Source organism: Aulonocara sp. 'chitande type north' Nkhata Bay, linkage group LG5 (genome assembly GCF_057382095.1).
Source record: "Aulonocara sp. 'chitande type north' Nkhata Bay isolate Kocher_YH1m ecotype deep benthic linkage group LG5, A_spYH_male_GT1.1, whole genome shotgun sequence".
NCBI classification, from domain to species: Eukaryota; Metazoa; Chordata; class Actinopteri; order Cichliformes; family Cichlidae; genus Aulonocara; species Aulonocara sp. 'chitande type north' Nkhata Bay.
This window is the reverse complement of record NC_141348.1, coordinates 39,070,121-39,084,595: the sequence shown is the minus strand read 5'-3', so window position 1 is coordinate 39,084,595 and position 14,475 is coordinate 39,070,121. Positions and strand designations below refer to the sequence as shown.

The 14,475-nt window shown below is 37.7% G+C and overlaps 1 protein-coding gene across 2 annotated transcripts in view; it reads left to right on the top strand.

The window, feature by feature from the left end:
• The window catches only part of cdh22 (cadherin 22), a 187,860-nt gene that overhangs the window by 130,651 nt on the left and 42,734 nt on the right, over nucleotides 1-14,475 (top strand). For both annotated transcript variants that reach the window (XM_086293473.1, XM_086293472.1), the window contains 4 exons: nucleotides 8,560-8,679; nucleotides 11,334-11,501; nucleotides 13,047-13,228; nucleotides 13,705-13,961. In XM_086293473.1, the coding sequence (XP_086149599.1) occupies nucleotides 8,560-8,679; nucleotides 11,334-11,501; nucleotides 13,047-13,228; nucleotides 13,705-13,961 (727 nt within the window). The remainder of the gene's footprint in view (nucleotides 1-8,559; nucleotides 8,680-11,333; nucleotides 11,502-13,046; nucleotides 13,229-13,704; nucleotides 13,962-14,475) is intronic.

Here is a 14,475-nt window from a genome sequence, read left to right as displayed (position 1 = left end):
GTTTTGTCCAGGAAACAAATAATTATATGATCCCGTAAAATATGAAAGACAAGTTCAAGGGCTAACAAAGACTAGATTTACAATCTCTGTCATAAGAGATGAAAAATATCCCTAAATCCTTGTTGAGATCTTGAAGAGGATCAATGTAAGCAGGTCATTGGTTTTTATGACATGGCAGATTTTTCTTCCCCTTATACTTCATTCTCTGCCTCACTCTCTCCCCACCTCTCTCCTAGGGCATTTATGTGGATGAGAGAGGAATGAATCACAGTAGAAGTAGTGAAGAAATAACTTTTCATGTGAAAACACCTCAGCTTTTATGGCTTTACTAAATGATCCATAATGCGGGCAGGGAGCACTCAGTCCTGCAGATTAAGGTGGGTAGGAGTGGAAAAGAGGCTCAGTGCTGCAGCCGTTAGACCACTCCGCCGAAGCTCGCACCAGTACAGCACCAGCTGAGATAGGCACAAATCTCTTTTATGAGGCCCCTTCTTAAATAGCTGTCAGTCTGGTGTCTCACACGTGGCTCACTTCGCCAACTTCCCTCACAGTAATTGAACCATCTCTCCCAGAGTGCTGAAATGGTGTGGGAAGCAATTCCGACAGGCTGTGTTGATACCATTAAACCAAACTAATGCATAAATCTAACAATATAGCTATCGTCACCCACCCTCCACTGTATTCTCTGTGCCACAATCCTCCTCGATACTAACACACGGTCGGGGGTTAGTTTTCCTCTGAATATTATTTACATTATATATGATGAATAATTTTCACCGCTAAAGTAATATTTGCAATACAGATTGAATTGAATCTTTTTTTTTTTCATCAGAAGTCTTTCAAGGCCTTTTAAATAGAGAGGATGCATTCCTAAAATACTAGTTACAGTAAATATTGTAACAGTTAACTTAATAGACTTAGCTATTAATCCCTCCTACCCTGTAGGGCATTAAGTACTTTAAAAAAGACAACAATAGAATTAGAGATTTATTAACTTTTGAATAAAGATGGGAAATAATGTGTAATAAATGGCTGCCATCCAACTCTAATTGCTTACCCATTCTGCTAGAGGCTTAAATGAATAACAAAGCTATATCCTCATTAGCTGCTCAGCAGTGAAATGTTGTAGCCCTGTCTAATTCTCCATGGTCAGGCAAGTCACAGTGCAAATCATAGTTAAACATTGTTGAATGTGGACATTATTAAAACAGCAACTTTACAATTTGCTAAGCCGTAACCAAATTAGTCCTTACAGTTCAGTTCAGCTGAATCAAATTCAGGTTACTTCAGTTATTTTAGCTTATTTTTTAGTTGAATTCTGGTTTATTTATATAGCAGCAAATCACAAAAATAGTGATCTCATCTACAGTACTCAGGAGAAAACCCCAACAATCAAGAGACTCCCTGCGAGGAATAATTTTTCAATGGTCAGAATTTTTCCATAGGAAGAAACCTACTGGGGTTGAGGGAAAAGAGACAAGAAATGAAAAGGACAGAACCCTCGAGACAACACAAAATACAGACTGGGGGAAAGAGAAAGTGAGGGTGTCTCTCTCCCGAATCCAGACTGGGACCTAGTTCCACAGAAGAGAGGCCTGATAGCTGAAGCCTCTGGCTCCAATTCTACTTTTAGAACCTCTAGGAACCACAAGTACACCAATCAGACAGAACGTTATGACCACTGGCAGGAGAAGTGAACAACACTAATTATCTCTTCATTATGGTACTGTTAGTGGGTGGGATATATTAGGGAGCAAGTGGACATTTTGTCCTCAAAGTTGATGTGGTACAAGCAGGAAAAATAGGCAAGCAATGTGATGGATAGACGACTGGGCCAGAGAATCTTCAAAAATGCAGGTCTTGTGGGGGGACTGCAGGGTCAGTATGTATCAAAAAGTAGTTCAGTGGATGGGCTGCATGTCCGCAGACCAGTTAGGGTGGACATCATGATCCCTGTCTGCTGCTGAAAACACCAACAATGGTCACGTGAGCATCAGAACTGGACCATAAGATGGTAAATGGACAGGTTGTTATATATCATTTTTCTACTCTATCTGAGCACTCAAAGTGCTTTACACAACTTCCCTCATTCACCCATTCACACCAGCAGTTTCTTCTATGGTGGAAGAAGGTAGCCTAGTCTAATGAATATTTTTTGTTTATTGACATTACATGCATATCTGGGCCTGTCTGTGTAGCTTATCTGTACAACACCTGGCATCAACATACATTATTGGAAGAAGGCAGGCCCTCAGCAGAGGCACTGTGATACTTTGGGCAATGTTCTGCTAGGAAGCCTGGAGTCCTGCCATCCATGTGGATTTTACTTCGATATGTACTATCTACCTAAGCTTTACAGAACATGTAAACCTTCTCATGGAAACAGTATTCCTTGATGGCTGTGGTCTCTTTCAGCACAATAATGCACTTTGCCACAAAGGAAAAGTGGTTCAGGTTGAGGATTGGTTTGAGGATAACAACAATGAGTTTGAGGTGTTGCCAGTGAAGCTTCACCTGGCAACCTATAGGATTAAAGGATCTGTTGCTAATAGGGCTGCCACGATTAGTCGACTAGTCACGATTATGTCGACTATTAAAATCGTCGACGACTAATTTAATAGTCGACGCATCGTTTGAAGCTTTGTAAGATCACAAAGGACGCAGGAATGAGTAGTAGGATTTAAGAGTGTAATAACGGACTGAAACAGAAGATGGCAGCACTGCATGTACAAGGATGCCAGCTGCCATTAAACCCCGAAGAAGAAGAAGCTGTGTCCCAGAATTCATAGCGCAGCTGTCAACAATGGCGGCAGCTAGTTAGTTTTAACTTTACTCTTATTATTCTTTCTGGGTCACAAAATAAACCTTTAACATATTTTCAGGCGAGAATGTAGCTGTGTAAACCTCAAATATCTGCTCAGTTTATCAAGACACCACGTATTTTCAAAAGCGCTCCGACGTTTTCGGAGACGTCTGTTACCCACTAGCTCGTTAGCTAGGCGGGGGCAAGGCTAACTAGAGCCGTGAGAACACCGGACTCCCGGCAAATCGTTTTCAAACCCACCGCCGTCTTTCGCTAGTCAGGTTAAACATATATATAAGTCACTTAGATAACTTAAAAATGTTATTGTTTGGCTTTCTTTAGTATTTTATTTGTTCCTGAGTAAATCGGTTTGGCTGAGATTAAAGTTATAGTTTTTGCACAGCTAAAACTGTCAAGCAGACAGCTGATTATCAGAAGCTGGAGAATATACTCCCGTGTCCTGTTATATTTTAGAAAGCAAGGAGTTTATTAAACTTCACCGAAACAATCTGCAAATTTCATTAAAAATTAATAAACTACCATCTTGTCTTTATTTTTAGTTAGCACAAACACTTCAAGCTGTAAGCTAATGATAGTTATATAAGACCAGATGCTGCTGGTGCAATAAGCTGTACGCTGTACCTCCAATGGATGATGATCTGATTAGTCGACTAATCGCAAAAATAATCGGTGACTAGTCGACTATCAAAATAATCGTTTGTGGCAGCCCTAGTTGCTAACATCTTGGTACATACCACATACCACAGCATGGGTCAGGGGTCTAGTAGAGTCCATGTCTTGATGGGTCAGGTCTGTTTTGAAAGCAAAAGGGGAACCAATACAATATTAGGCTGCTGGTCATAATTTTATTGCTGACTGGTGTAATCCTGCAGCCTGAGAGAGAAGTGCTCTATTAGCTTAATATGGTACTATGATGTCTTTAAGACATGATGTGGCCTGATTTTTAAGATGGATTTCAAAACATATGATCTCTCTTTCTTGTCCCCGTTAGTAGCCTCATTGCAGCCTTTTAGATTGAATGGTGGTCTTTTCAGGAACTTTTAGAACAAGTAAAGTAAGTAAGTAAACTTTATTTATTAAGCGCTTTTCGCAGACAGGCAATCACAAAGCGCTGTACACAAATATTAAAATATTAAAATAAACAATAAAATCAATAGACATTATATACAATGTAAAAGATCAAATGTAAATAATGTAAAAATAAAATAAAATAAAATATATTTTTCCCAGTTTAAATAACAACCTGACAATAATGAATTTCAATCATCCAGGTGAGAAGTAATGAATGTGTGAAGTGGTTTTTCAGCATCACTTGGAGGCAGGGGAGGAAAAAAAGTAGCCCTACATATTTATTTAGTGTAGGCACTGAAATCTTGATCAACTCTGTTAGTGCTGTTTTATTTATAATAACACCAGACAGTGATGAGGGTGAAATGGGTAAAAGCCAAATTTTCTATACCATGGTATAAGAATATAGCATAATTTAACAGTGCTAGTTAAATGTTTTGTATTTAAATGCTAAGATGCTATTTAAACTGGGAAAAATACTTCATTTCATTCAACCAGTTGGAATCACCATTAGTAACATTGTATAGAGAGATTAAAAATTTGAGGTAGATTTTTTTGAACACAGCAAAAACAAAAACAATTTTTTGCAAAAAATATATGGACCTGTATATTTTGGCAGTTTATTTAATAATGTCTTTATTGGCAGAAGAAGGCGTTAGACATTGAATATTGTGACCTTTCTCCATTAGACATACTATACTTCTCCCGTTACTGTTATGTGCATTACATTTCATTATTTTTATTGACTCCATACAAGTATATCAACATTCAGATCTGCTTAAGTGTCACCAATGACGACAACATACTGTAGGTAATGACATCCCGCTGAAAACACTGAAGCAAGTCAGAACTTTAACAAGAACTCAAGTGCCAAACTTGCTGCTTCACTTCTCTTTTTAATATAAACACAGTAAAGAAGCATTTGCATTTATATAGTTCTTCCAAACCATCTGATGTTGCTGCCAGGCAGTATCCAGAAACAGCTGAGCATCAAACTGATTGTTACCTGGGGAATATTAAGATAAGAGAGTAATCCTATGGACAAAACATGGTTTTGTTGGAGTTTCAGCAGTGGAGCCAACCAGGTAGGAAAAATTAACAAACCCCTGCCTGTTGCCAGTAATGAAAATGCCTAGCCTCTGTGAAGTCTTATGTTTTAATGTGATAAGAATGGTATCTCACTCATCCCCCAACTGGAACAGAGCATATCTTGATCTTTTGAGACTGGTGCTTATTTTGCATATATGGGACAGGTAATAACTGGATGATACAACTCAGAATACGAATTTAAAAATTCATTCAAACCTAGTTGATATGCAGTACACTGAATTCACTGGAAGCTGCAGGATTTCACTAATATCCTCACAAGGATGTTGACAGTACCAGAATTCATGATTCTGTGGCATTGCACATATTTGAATGTCCTTGTTCATTCCCATCTTACACCAGTTGTTTCCTAAAATATTTCATAGTGGCTATGCAATAGCTTTGTTTCACTACATTTGCAGAGGAGAGGGTGATGCCTCATATGATAGGTGTAGTTTTGCATGCAAGCTGGCAGGAGTACCATAGGTGACAGTGATAGAATAGTGATCCGAGCCATCTGATTTAATGGCTGGGTGGCTTTAATGGTAATCTGGCCTCTCCCTCCTGCTTCTCCCCTTAGGAGTTCTATTGGATGACAGGAAACAAACAGTGCTCTGACACTTCCCGCTCATTAGCATCATTAGCATACGGTCATTATGTAGCTGGACAGTAGCATGACAGGGCTCTCAGAAAGGCTACAGTGGTGACCTTTAGTGGACAACACCAGCTGTCAGTAATTACCTAAAGCATTCTCCAGAGGGATGGAGACAAAGACTGACTCCTTGTTCATGAGGACCTGTGGTGCCTAGGAATCTCTTTTTATCTTCCATTTGCCTGGAAGTGAATATATTTTTAGACAGAGAAAAAAATGTACTCACATCCTAGAGACAAGTATGCAGCTGTTTCCTAACCTAAAAATTAGGAAGCCTAAAGTTGTGTAGGCTTTAGGTGGAGTTTTAACTAAAATGTGCTACTAAATGTAGAGCTACGTCTGCGTTTGTGCTGCCAGAGGCTTGTTTGTGCACACTGTTGACAAGTATACTACACCCAGTGGAAAATAATGACTTAAACACCATTGCTCCACAAATTCCAAATTTAACATTTCATGTGGAAATGACTTTATTCTTTGTATTCTCTGTCTAAGTGCCTCATAATCATATGTAATTGTTTGTTGTAGATTACTTTAGCTTCTAACAGGCTTTGATGATACAATGTTGATTCTACAGCTTCATGTTCCCTTTCATCTGTGTGTGCAACCTCTGTATGAATAACAACTTTGAGCCTTGGTGTTGTGAAAAGATAATTTGAAACATCAAAAAATTTGTTTGGAAAATTATGGGCATGGAGGTGAAACAGCTAGTGGGTGCTGTAATATCTGAATGCATTAACTCAACTCTTCCAAAAATAATCGCAGACAAGTATGCATGAACACAGACACAGGTGTTTGCAGGTACTCACACACACATGCTTTTAAGTCTCCCACACTGATGAATTGCTGTGCTCACAACCTTAACTACATTAACGGCGGTGCAGTCTGGTGCACTGTCAAATCACAGCAAGAAAGTTCTGGGCTCAAATCCAGCTGGGGCCTTTCGTTGTGGAATTTGCATGTTCCCCCTGTGCCTCCGTGGGCTTCCCTCCACATTCCCTGGCTTCTCAGCACAATCCAATGACGTACACGCTCTAAACTGGCTATAGGTATGAATGTTTAGTTTTTTTGTCTGAGTTAGCCCTTCAAACACTCTATGGCACCTGGCACCCCCAGCACCCTGTTACACCAAATTGGATAGAAGCTCAGGCATTAACAGTTGGGAACACAGTTAAGGTTTCCCATCCATTTTCTTAACTGCTTCAGCATCAGCCACACAGACTGGTTGATAACATCTGGTTGCTAGAGAAAAGTGTGTATTCCCCATCTGGTTGGTGAGTGGTTGCTGGCAGTCACAAAAAGGCTACTTCATTAAAAGCCTGCTTGTGATTTCTTTGATTGCTAGCAAATTCAAATGGTTTCCCATAGTTTGGCATGTCTACAAACACTCACTACCCACTTACTAAGTGGTACTCAAACTTGAAAAAGTGCAATGTAAACCAGCCTCAGATGTCTATAGGCTTTTGTGACTAGGACCCAAGTGGTTAAGAAAATGGTAGGATAACCTTAAATATGTTCCTAACTTTTTCATAACAAGGTCCTTAAAAAATCAAACAAGCTACTATACCCCCAGTGTTACTGGAATTAGAAATAACTCCAGTGTAGAGGTAGTAATTCAGTAGTTAGTTCTAAAAATGTAACAAAACATGGAGCGCAACTTAGGCTTTATTACATCCACGAAATAGTGGCAATAAAATACAATGTTGACTCATCAAAGTGGAATTTTCTTCACATTTCCTCTCAACGTATTACCCTAGGCATCAACATAGAAAAAAAGTCATATTGTGAGAAATGAAGAAGCTGAAACAAGATTGCAAGACTGCAAAAACCAGATACTATGTGTGTGAAGAGCTACAATGAAATTGCTCCACTGCTCTTTCTGTGCGACACATCGTATAATATCATTAAAGTGCAATTTAGACATTAAATTGCAGTTGCCTTCTCCCACTTTTAGAGCCCCCAGTATTATTTCAATCAATCAATCAATCAATCAATCAATCAATCAATCAAGGCTGTATTCGCCACGTGCAGGTTGCCCTGCAGTGAAATGGGACCCCCCCCCCCCGACCTTACACACACAACACAGACATCACATGGGGATACAGGTCGGAGATCAGTAGCGTTACAGAAAAAACACTGAAATATACACTACAATGGGAAAGTACAAGAGGAAAAAAAAGAGACCTCTACTCATGCTGGGCTCCTGGAAAAAAAAATCATTAAACCCCCAGATTAAAACCAAACAAACAGCTCTGATTACAATATCATCAATATTGTTGTGGTGGTTGCAGTTGTGTGTCCTAAGCTCCACATGACTATTTCATCAATTAGCATGTATATTGGTAGCTCAAATGCAAATAGAAAAAAGCCCTTGAAGGTGTGTAGTTTTCAGAAGAGTTTGCCAGCAGGCACACTCAGGGTATACATTAATCAAAAGACACCCAAACACACATAAACTAAGCCTACTTACATTGTTATTTTTAATTTTAGAAAATATTTATGTGTTACATTTTGTGGTACTGTTGGCATATTTGAGACCTGAAGACAAAGACGATTATAAGAATACTGACATACCTCTGAATGTATATTCCTAATGATAAATAAAAAATATATTTATTATTCCTCATTCCTTAATGAATGTTTGGTGTTGTCTTTTGAGAGCATAGATTGCTGTCAGATTGCTTTGTCTGTCAGTTCTAAATTTTGTATTTTTTACTGTGGTTCTACAACATACTGGCCAAAATAATAACAAACCCCTTACATTAATTATCATTTCAGTCTGTTAATTTTGTCCTCACAAAGACAGAACAGGCAGCAGTTTCATAAAAAAAACACTGACATCCTTGAGTCAGGCTCAAATTTGCATTTTAGGATTGTAGTATAACCTTAAAAGTTTGATTTCTTTCCTTTAACTGCTTTTTCTTTTCAAAAGGAACGTCTGTCATGAAGGTTACTGCATCTGATGCTGATGACCCAACATATGGCAGCAGTGCCAGAGTGGTGTACAGTGTACTGGATGGAGAAAAGTTTTTCACTGTTGATAAAAACAAAGGTAAGAGGACACATACAACACTCAATTAACCTTAATTTTTCCCTTTCTTTCTATTTTTTCTTTCTCCATTTTCTTTCATCAATATTTTAGGAAATCTGAAGAGACCATAATGGCCAAATCAATTAAAATATGTCAAAACACACACTTGTATGTGTATGTATGTATGTATATATATATATATATATATATATATATACAAGTGTGTGTGTATAGGATATAGATTTAAGTAAGGAGGATCTTACTGGTGTAGAGCCTATAGAAACAGTATGGCCTACCCCACAATCTTTCAGGACTGCAGGAAAAAGCCTGTTGGGAGGGATTTCCTCTCCAGGGAAAAGCACTAAGGTTTTAATGATTCCTTTTTGGTCTCCACCAATTTGATTCGGTCAGCCCAGGCACCTGGATGATAAATGGCTCTGCCTTGGTGGGACTAGTCAGGAGACTAGGTGGTTCATTCCAGCTTCTGCCTCATGACCTCTATTCCACCTACCTCTCTCCCTATCTTGTAGACAAACAGGCTAACCTAATAGGTGTGAGTCAAGAAGGTCAAAATAAAGAGGAGACAAAACAGCTGTGAAATCTACCTCATTAATATCACTCTCACTCACCTTGACAACAAACTCAATAACAAGTCACTGGTTTTTTTCTGTTGCTTTGGCAAAGCTGAAATTGCCTGAAGATGTTTTTTGATTATCCAAGTACTGTCCTTTTAGCTGTTTTAAAATGTTTAAACCATACTATTTAATCTCCCCTTTACAAGCACAGTGGATCATTATATTATAAAAAATAAATATCTAGATTTTCTCACCCATTAAGAATTCTATATCTTTATATGCTATTAAATTTTACCAAGAAGCATCAATAACAACAGTAAACTTGCGATGGTATACATCAGCCAAAACTGCAATATAAATCCCAATAAGTTATGAAAATGATGAAATAAGATTTTCTGCTAACTAAATTGTAACAATACTGAAAAAAAACTGTTTTTACTTAATTATGCATATGGTTCATAACTATCAATTAAGCACAACATGAAGTGAAGTGTAGAGTGCCATTGGGCACTGAGTATGCCTTTGTGCTTCTAGATGTCATTCAAGCTTATATCTGTACTCTCTCAAACGGGGCTTCTTTATTTTCAAGGCTCAAAATAAAAAGGAAATAAAAGCAACACAGGTGCTGTCTATGAATGCAACTGCCAAAAGTGAATAAGTAGAGTGCAATGGCACCTGTGGTAAAAATGTGAAAACAGCACTATGTGTGCATCATCAGTTTTTAAAGCCACAAAGTAGCAGAAGGAATGAAGAGGTGACAGGTATAAGTCATCTTTTTTTAGAATCCATGAAGTGGGGAGACTTGATTATATTATTTATTTATTTATTTATTATGTTAATGCAATGAATCACTGAAGCTCCATTTCACAGTTGGTGTACACATTCCAGTCATCCAGTTACAGTGTTTAATCTTAAGGGGGGGTGATACGCTCTGGAGTATGAAGTGCATAGAGTTTTTTTTTTACTTCTTTGATAAATAAAGACCATGTAGATTCATCTGCATATATAGTTTCTATACCATGAAGTTGGAGCACCACTGCTGTATACTTGTTAGAGATTGTGGCTTTACTTTCGACAGCCCTAATTTAGATGCATCCCCTCTGGCTTTGTTGGATAAAAGAGGAGCATGTCATCTGTCTCCAGCCCTAACTCTATTGCTGCATGTACTGTATTTTGGTTACTCATAGAACAGGTCCCAAGGCTAAATGTGACTGGAATCTGTGAGTTGTATACCCAACACAATGCAACCCTTTGGGAGTGAGACAGCACACCAAGACCGAGAAATATATCTATAGATTCTGATGCGAAAAATCCCAAGGGGTAACGTGGAATTATATTACTGCTGCAGAGTAAAGCAGAGAGCTACTGATATGGCTAATGCTGGGCCAATAAGGAGAGTGTCTCTTTTTAAACAGACCATGTGTTTGTTACATACATATATATATATATATATATATATATATATATATATATATATATATATATATATATATATATATATATATATATATATATATATATATATATATATATAACAGAGTCTTTCACACCGTGCTATTAAATTCACACAGTCACTATTAACTGTTGTCTAAAATAGCCATTTAATAAACACTGGTTAGGATTTTTTTGTTATGAATTATAAACAAATATTTGTCACTTCTTTGTCGTTTTTCTTCTGGTGTAAGCCAGAATTTGCGATTTTAACTTATGTAATACTTCTGCTGTTACTGCTACAAAACATGGTTTCCCAAGCACTGGAAACTGTGCAGTTCAGGAAAGCTGTGTCATGCCTTCATTGTCCCTCCATATATTATTCATCTTAATACAGCTAAGCCATAAAATGGTGTATGTGAAGAGTCACCAGTACAACATGGTCTCTCCCATCCATTCTGTTGGTAGAAGAGAAATGGAACGCATTGTACTTTTGCCTCCATAATGCAGTACTTATCACAAGTTGATTCTCAGACTGAGAGGAAATATAATTGGTTTAATGCACAAGAGCTAACCACTAATGCAACGCTTCCAGTGGTGTCACTTGCTAACTACTCTTCCTCTTTCTGCCATTCTCCCTTAAACTCACTTCTATCTCTCAATCATTAGGAATCATCATGACAGCAGTGGCAGATTTGGATCGTGAGACACAGGATCGTTACGAGTTGGTCGTCAAGGCAACAGACATGGCAGGACAAATGGGTGGTCTCTCTGGCTCCACCACAGTGACCATAGTGATCACGGACGTTAATGACAACCCACCACGCTTTCCACAGAGTGAGTGTATCCTGTGCATTCTCCCACTTTAGAAAAAAAAGATAATGAGACAGAGATAGAGAGAAGCTAATGACTGGCAATGTGGGTGAAGAAAATGAAAGCCAAGGCACAAATTACAACAACATACAAGAAAATTGTATACAACCTAAAAGCCACTAAAAATATGCAGTAGAATAGACGGCCTGCATCCTCCCATACATTAAAAATAGCTCTATATATTGATAGACTGTACATTGTAATGTTATGGACGGGTTCTTTTTCAGCTGAATGTCTTTGATGCTCAATTTACTCAACAAAATATATTTAAAAAGTAAAGTTTAATGTGGCTAAAAATATTTTCTCTCTCTTAAACACAAAAACACACTTAATTCAGTTGAGTAATAGTCTTCTTTAGAGCAAACCAAAATGTCCATACAGGATACATTGGTACATTTATTTTAAAGACCAATGTGCAAATAATTGGTATATTGTAACAGTCCTAACTGACGTATGATTGCATGTCTGAGTAAAGTAGTGCATTCCCTTCTTGTCTTTTTTTTTTTTTTTAGCTCTTTCTTCATTCTGCTTCTTTGGATTTAAACTAATGCTGTAACCCACAACAGTATTACTTTTGTAAAAGCTACAGATGCAGCATCTGACAGTCTGTTTGATTGTATTTGATATGTCTCCACACACCTTTTTCTTATTCCTGTATAAATCTTTTTTTTCATCTCAGTAAATCATATTTACCCAGTCAGAGGGATAAACCCTGTAGGATTAAAGTTCCTCGACTCTACAATATAGTGAAGAAATAGAATCTGAATGCAGCTTCATAAATAAGGAGGATGAGATATGATGTGTATATGAGATATATGACACATATATTTTGGCGAATAACTTTTTCGTTTATTTTATTCTTGCAGTATTTTACAATAATCTGTGATAGATCTCATTCATTTTGGTCTAGTCTTTAGAGTCACAGCTGACAATGTGAGTATGGCGACAAGTTTTTATTCTTAGTTAAAGATGGTTTAAATTGCAGATTATATGATATTGGTCAAATGATATGATGTAACACTAGGGTTAATTCTAATAGGTAGAGGGCTAGGGCTAGTGGAACTGTTAATATAGCGCTATGCTTTCATAGCAAATGTGAGAATAATAATGTTAATGTATGTGAATGCTCACTAATAACTGCATGAAGTCTACCTTTTTCAGTCCTTTCCTTTATAACTTTTCATTGGCACTCTAACCCCTGTTTGCCATTTCTTCCCTTCTTTAACAGTGCTTTACTTTATCTTTAATGATATCTCATCTACTTCCTCTTCCCACTTTTCTCTGTCTATTTCCTATCCATCTCTTCAGCGATTTTCTTCCCTCAGCCCTTTTCTACCTATGGCTATCCATCTATCTTTCCCTATCTTTCCTCCACTAGTGTTTTTTCTCATTTCTGTGTTACTTTTAGATCTCATCTTTCTTTTGTGTTGTTTTGTACACCAAAAATCTGGATCTTGGTTTAACTGCCTCTATATTTTCTACCCTTGGGCCACATACTTTATTTACCAGAAATGTACCAGTTTTCCGTGTCAGAGGGGGCTGCTGTCGGGACACCAGTTGGACGCGTCATTGCCACAGATGCAGACATGGGAGAGAACACAGACATGAGCTATCTGATCACAGATGGAGGGGAGCTCTTCAAAGTCACTACAGATATGGAGACACAGGAAGCTGTTGTCTCCATCAAGAAGGTAGATTTAAATGCTAAGAATACATTTTTTGTGATACAATTGTTCATACAAACAGACTTTTAAATACAGTCCTATTAAAAAATTAAAGAAAATGCTTTTATGTCAAGGAAAAAGTGAGTATATTTCCCACATTTGCTACATTTATTTTTTCCTTTGAAATAAATAATAAAAGTGTTTCTCATAAATGAAAGAATCCTTTTGTAACGTGTGCATAATGGTAAACTCAACAAGAAGACATCCAGCTAGCAACAATGCTTTGGCTTCGCTGGAATCTCAATAACATGATAATGTAATATGTTAATATGAAGTGACAATATAACTTAACAGTTAGCCTGTGCTATGGCTATATTACTGCTCTGGAATTCACTAAGCCTTTTCAAAGATATTCTCAAACAGCACTGGATCTGTGCACATCAACAGTCTGTACAAACCTGTACTTTTGTAATCTTTCTTTGTATTTCTCCTTTTTATGCTAGCCGCTGGACTTTGAGAACAAACGGACACACAATGTTGTTGTGGAGGCGGTTAATAAGCATGTGGACCCTCGTTTTGTGGACCTGGGCTCTTTCCGTGACCAGACCATTGTCCTGGTGAGCGTGTCGGACACAGATGAGCCACCCATCTTTTACCCAGCCGATGGCACTATCATGGAAGTCCAGGAGGACGCCAAAGTAGGAGCCCTAGTTGGAATTGTTACTGCAAGGGATCCAGATGTGAAGAATAAACCTGTCAGGTATGGCAAGATCAATAAAGGTAGTGCTATATTATTGTAGACCTAAAACACACTTAATCACAGCATTCTGCATCAACCGTTTTTAACACTGAAGATACTTTTGAAGTTGAAAAATTTCTTCAAAGAAAAAATGACTTTTAAAGAACTGTAGTTCACTAGGTGATACACATGTAGCTGGTGGGCTTAAAGACAATTTCCTTAATAATTTCTCTTGAAGATGAAAATCCAAACAGCATTGTTACGTTAACAATTGATGACAGTGTACAGAACATTTTTCTCTCAGATCAACATGTGTGATAAAACAATATAATCTAGTAATCTTGTGTTTGAAGGTCTTTGGTTTATATATCCTCGGAGGAGCAATTGCAATGTGAGAAGGGAATGTAGATAAGGTCTAAGATAGTCTCACTGGCAGAGTATACGGCGACACACACAGGGCCTGTGCAAATTACCTTGTGAAAAACTTAAAAATGCATGAGGCTCAGAGTTCTAGGTGTAATAAAGTAAAACACAA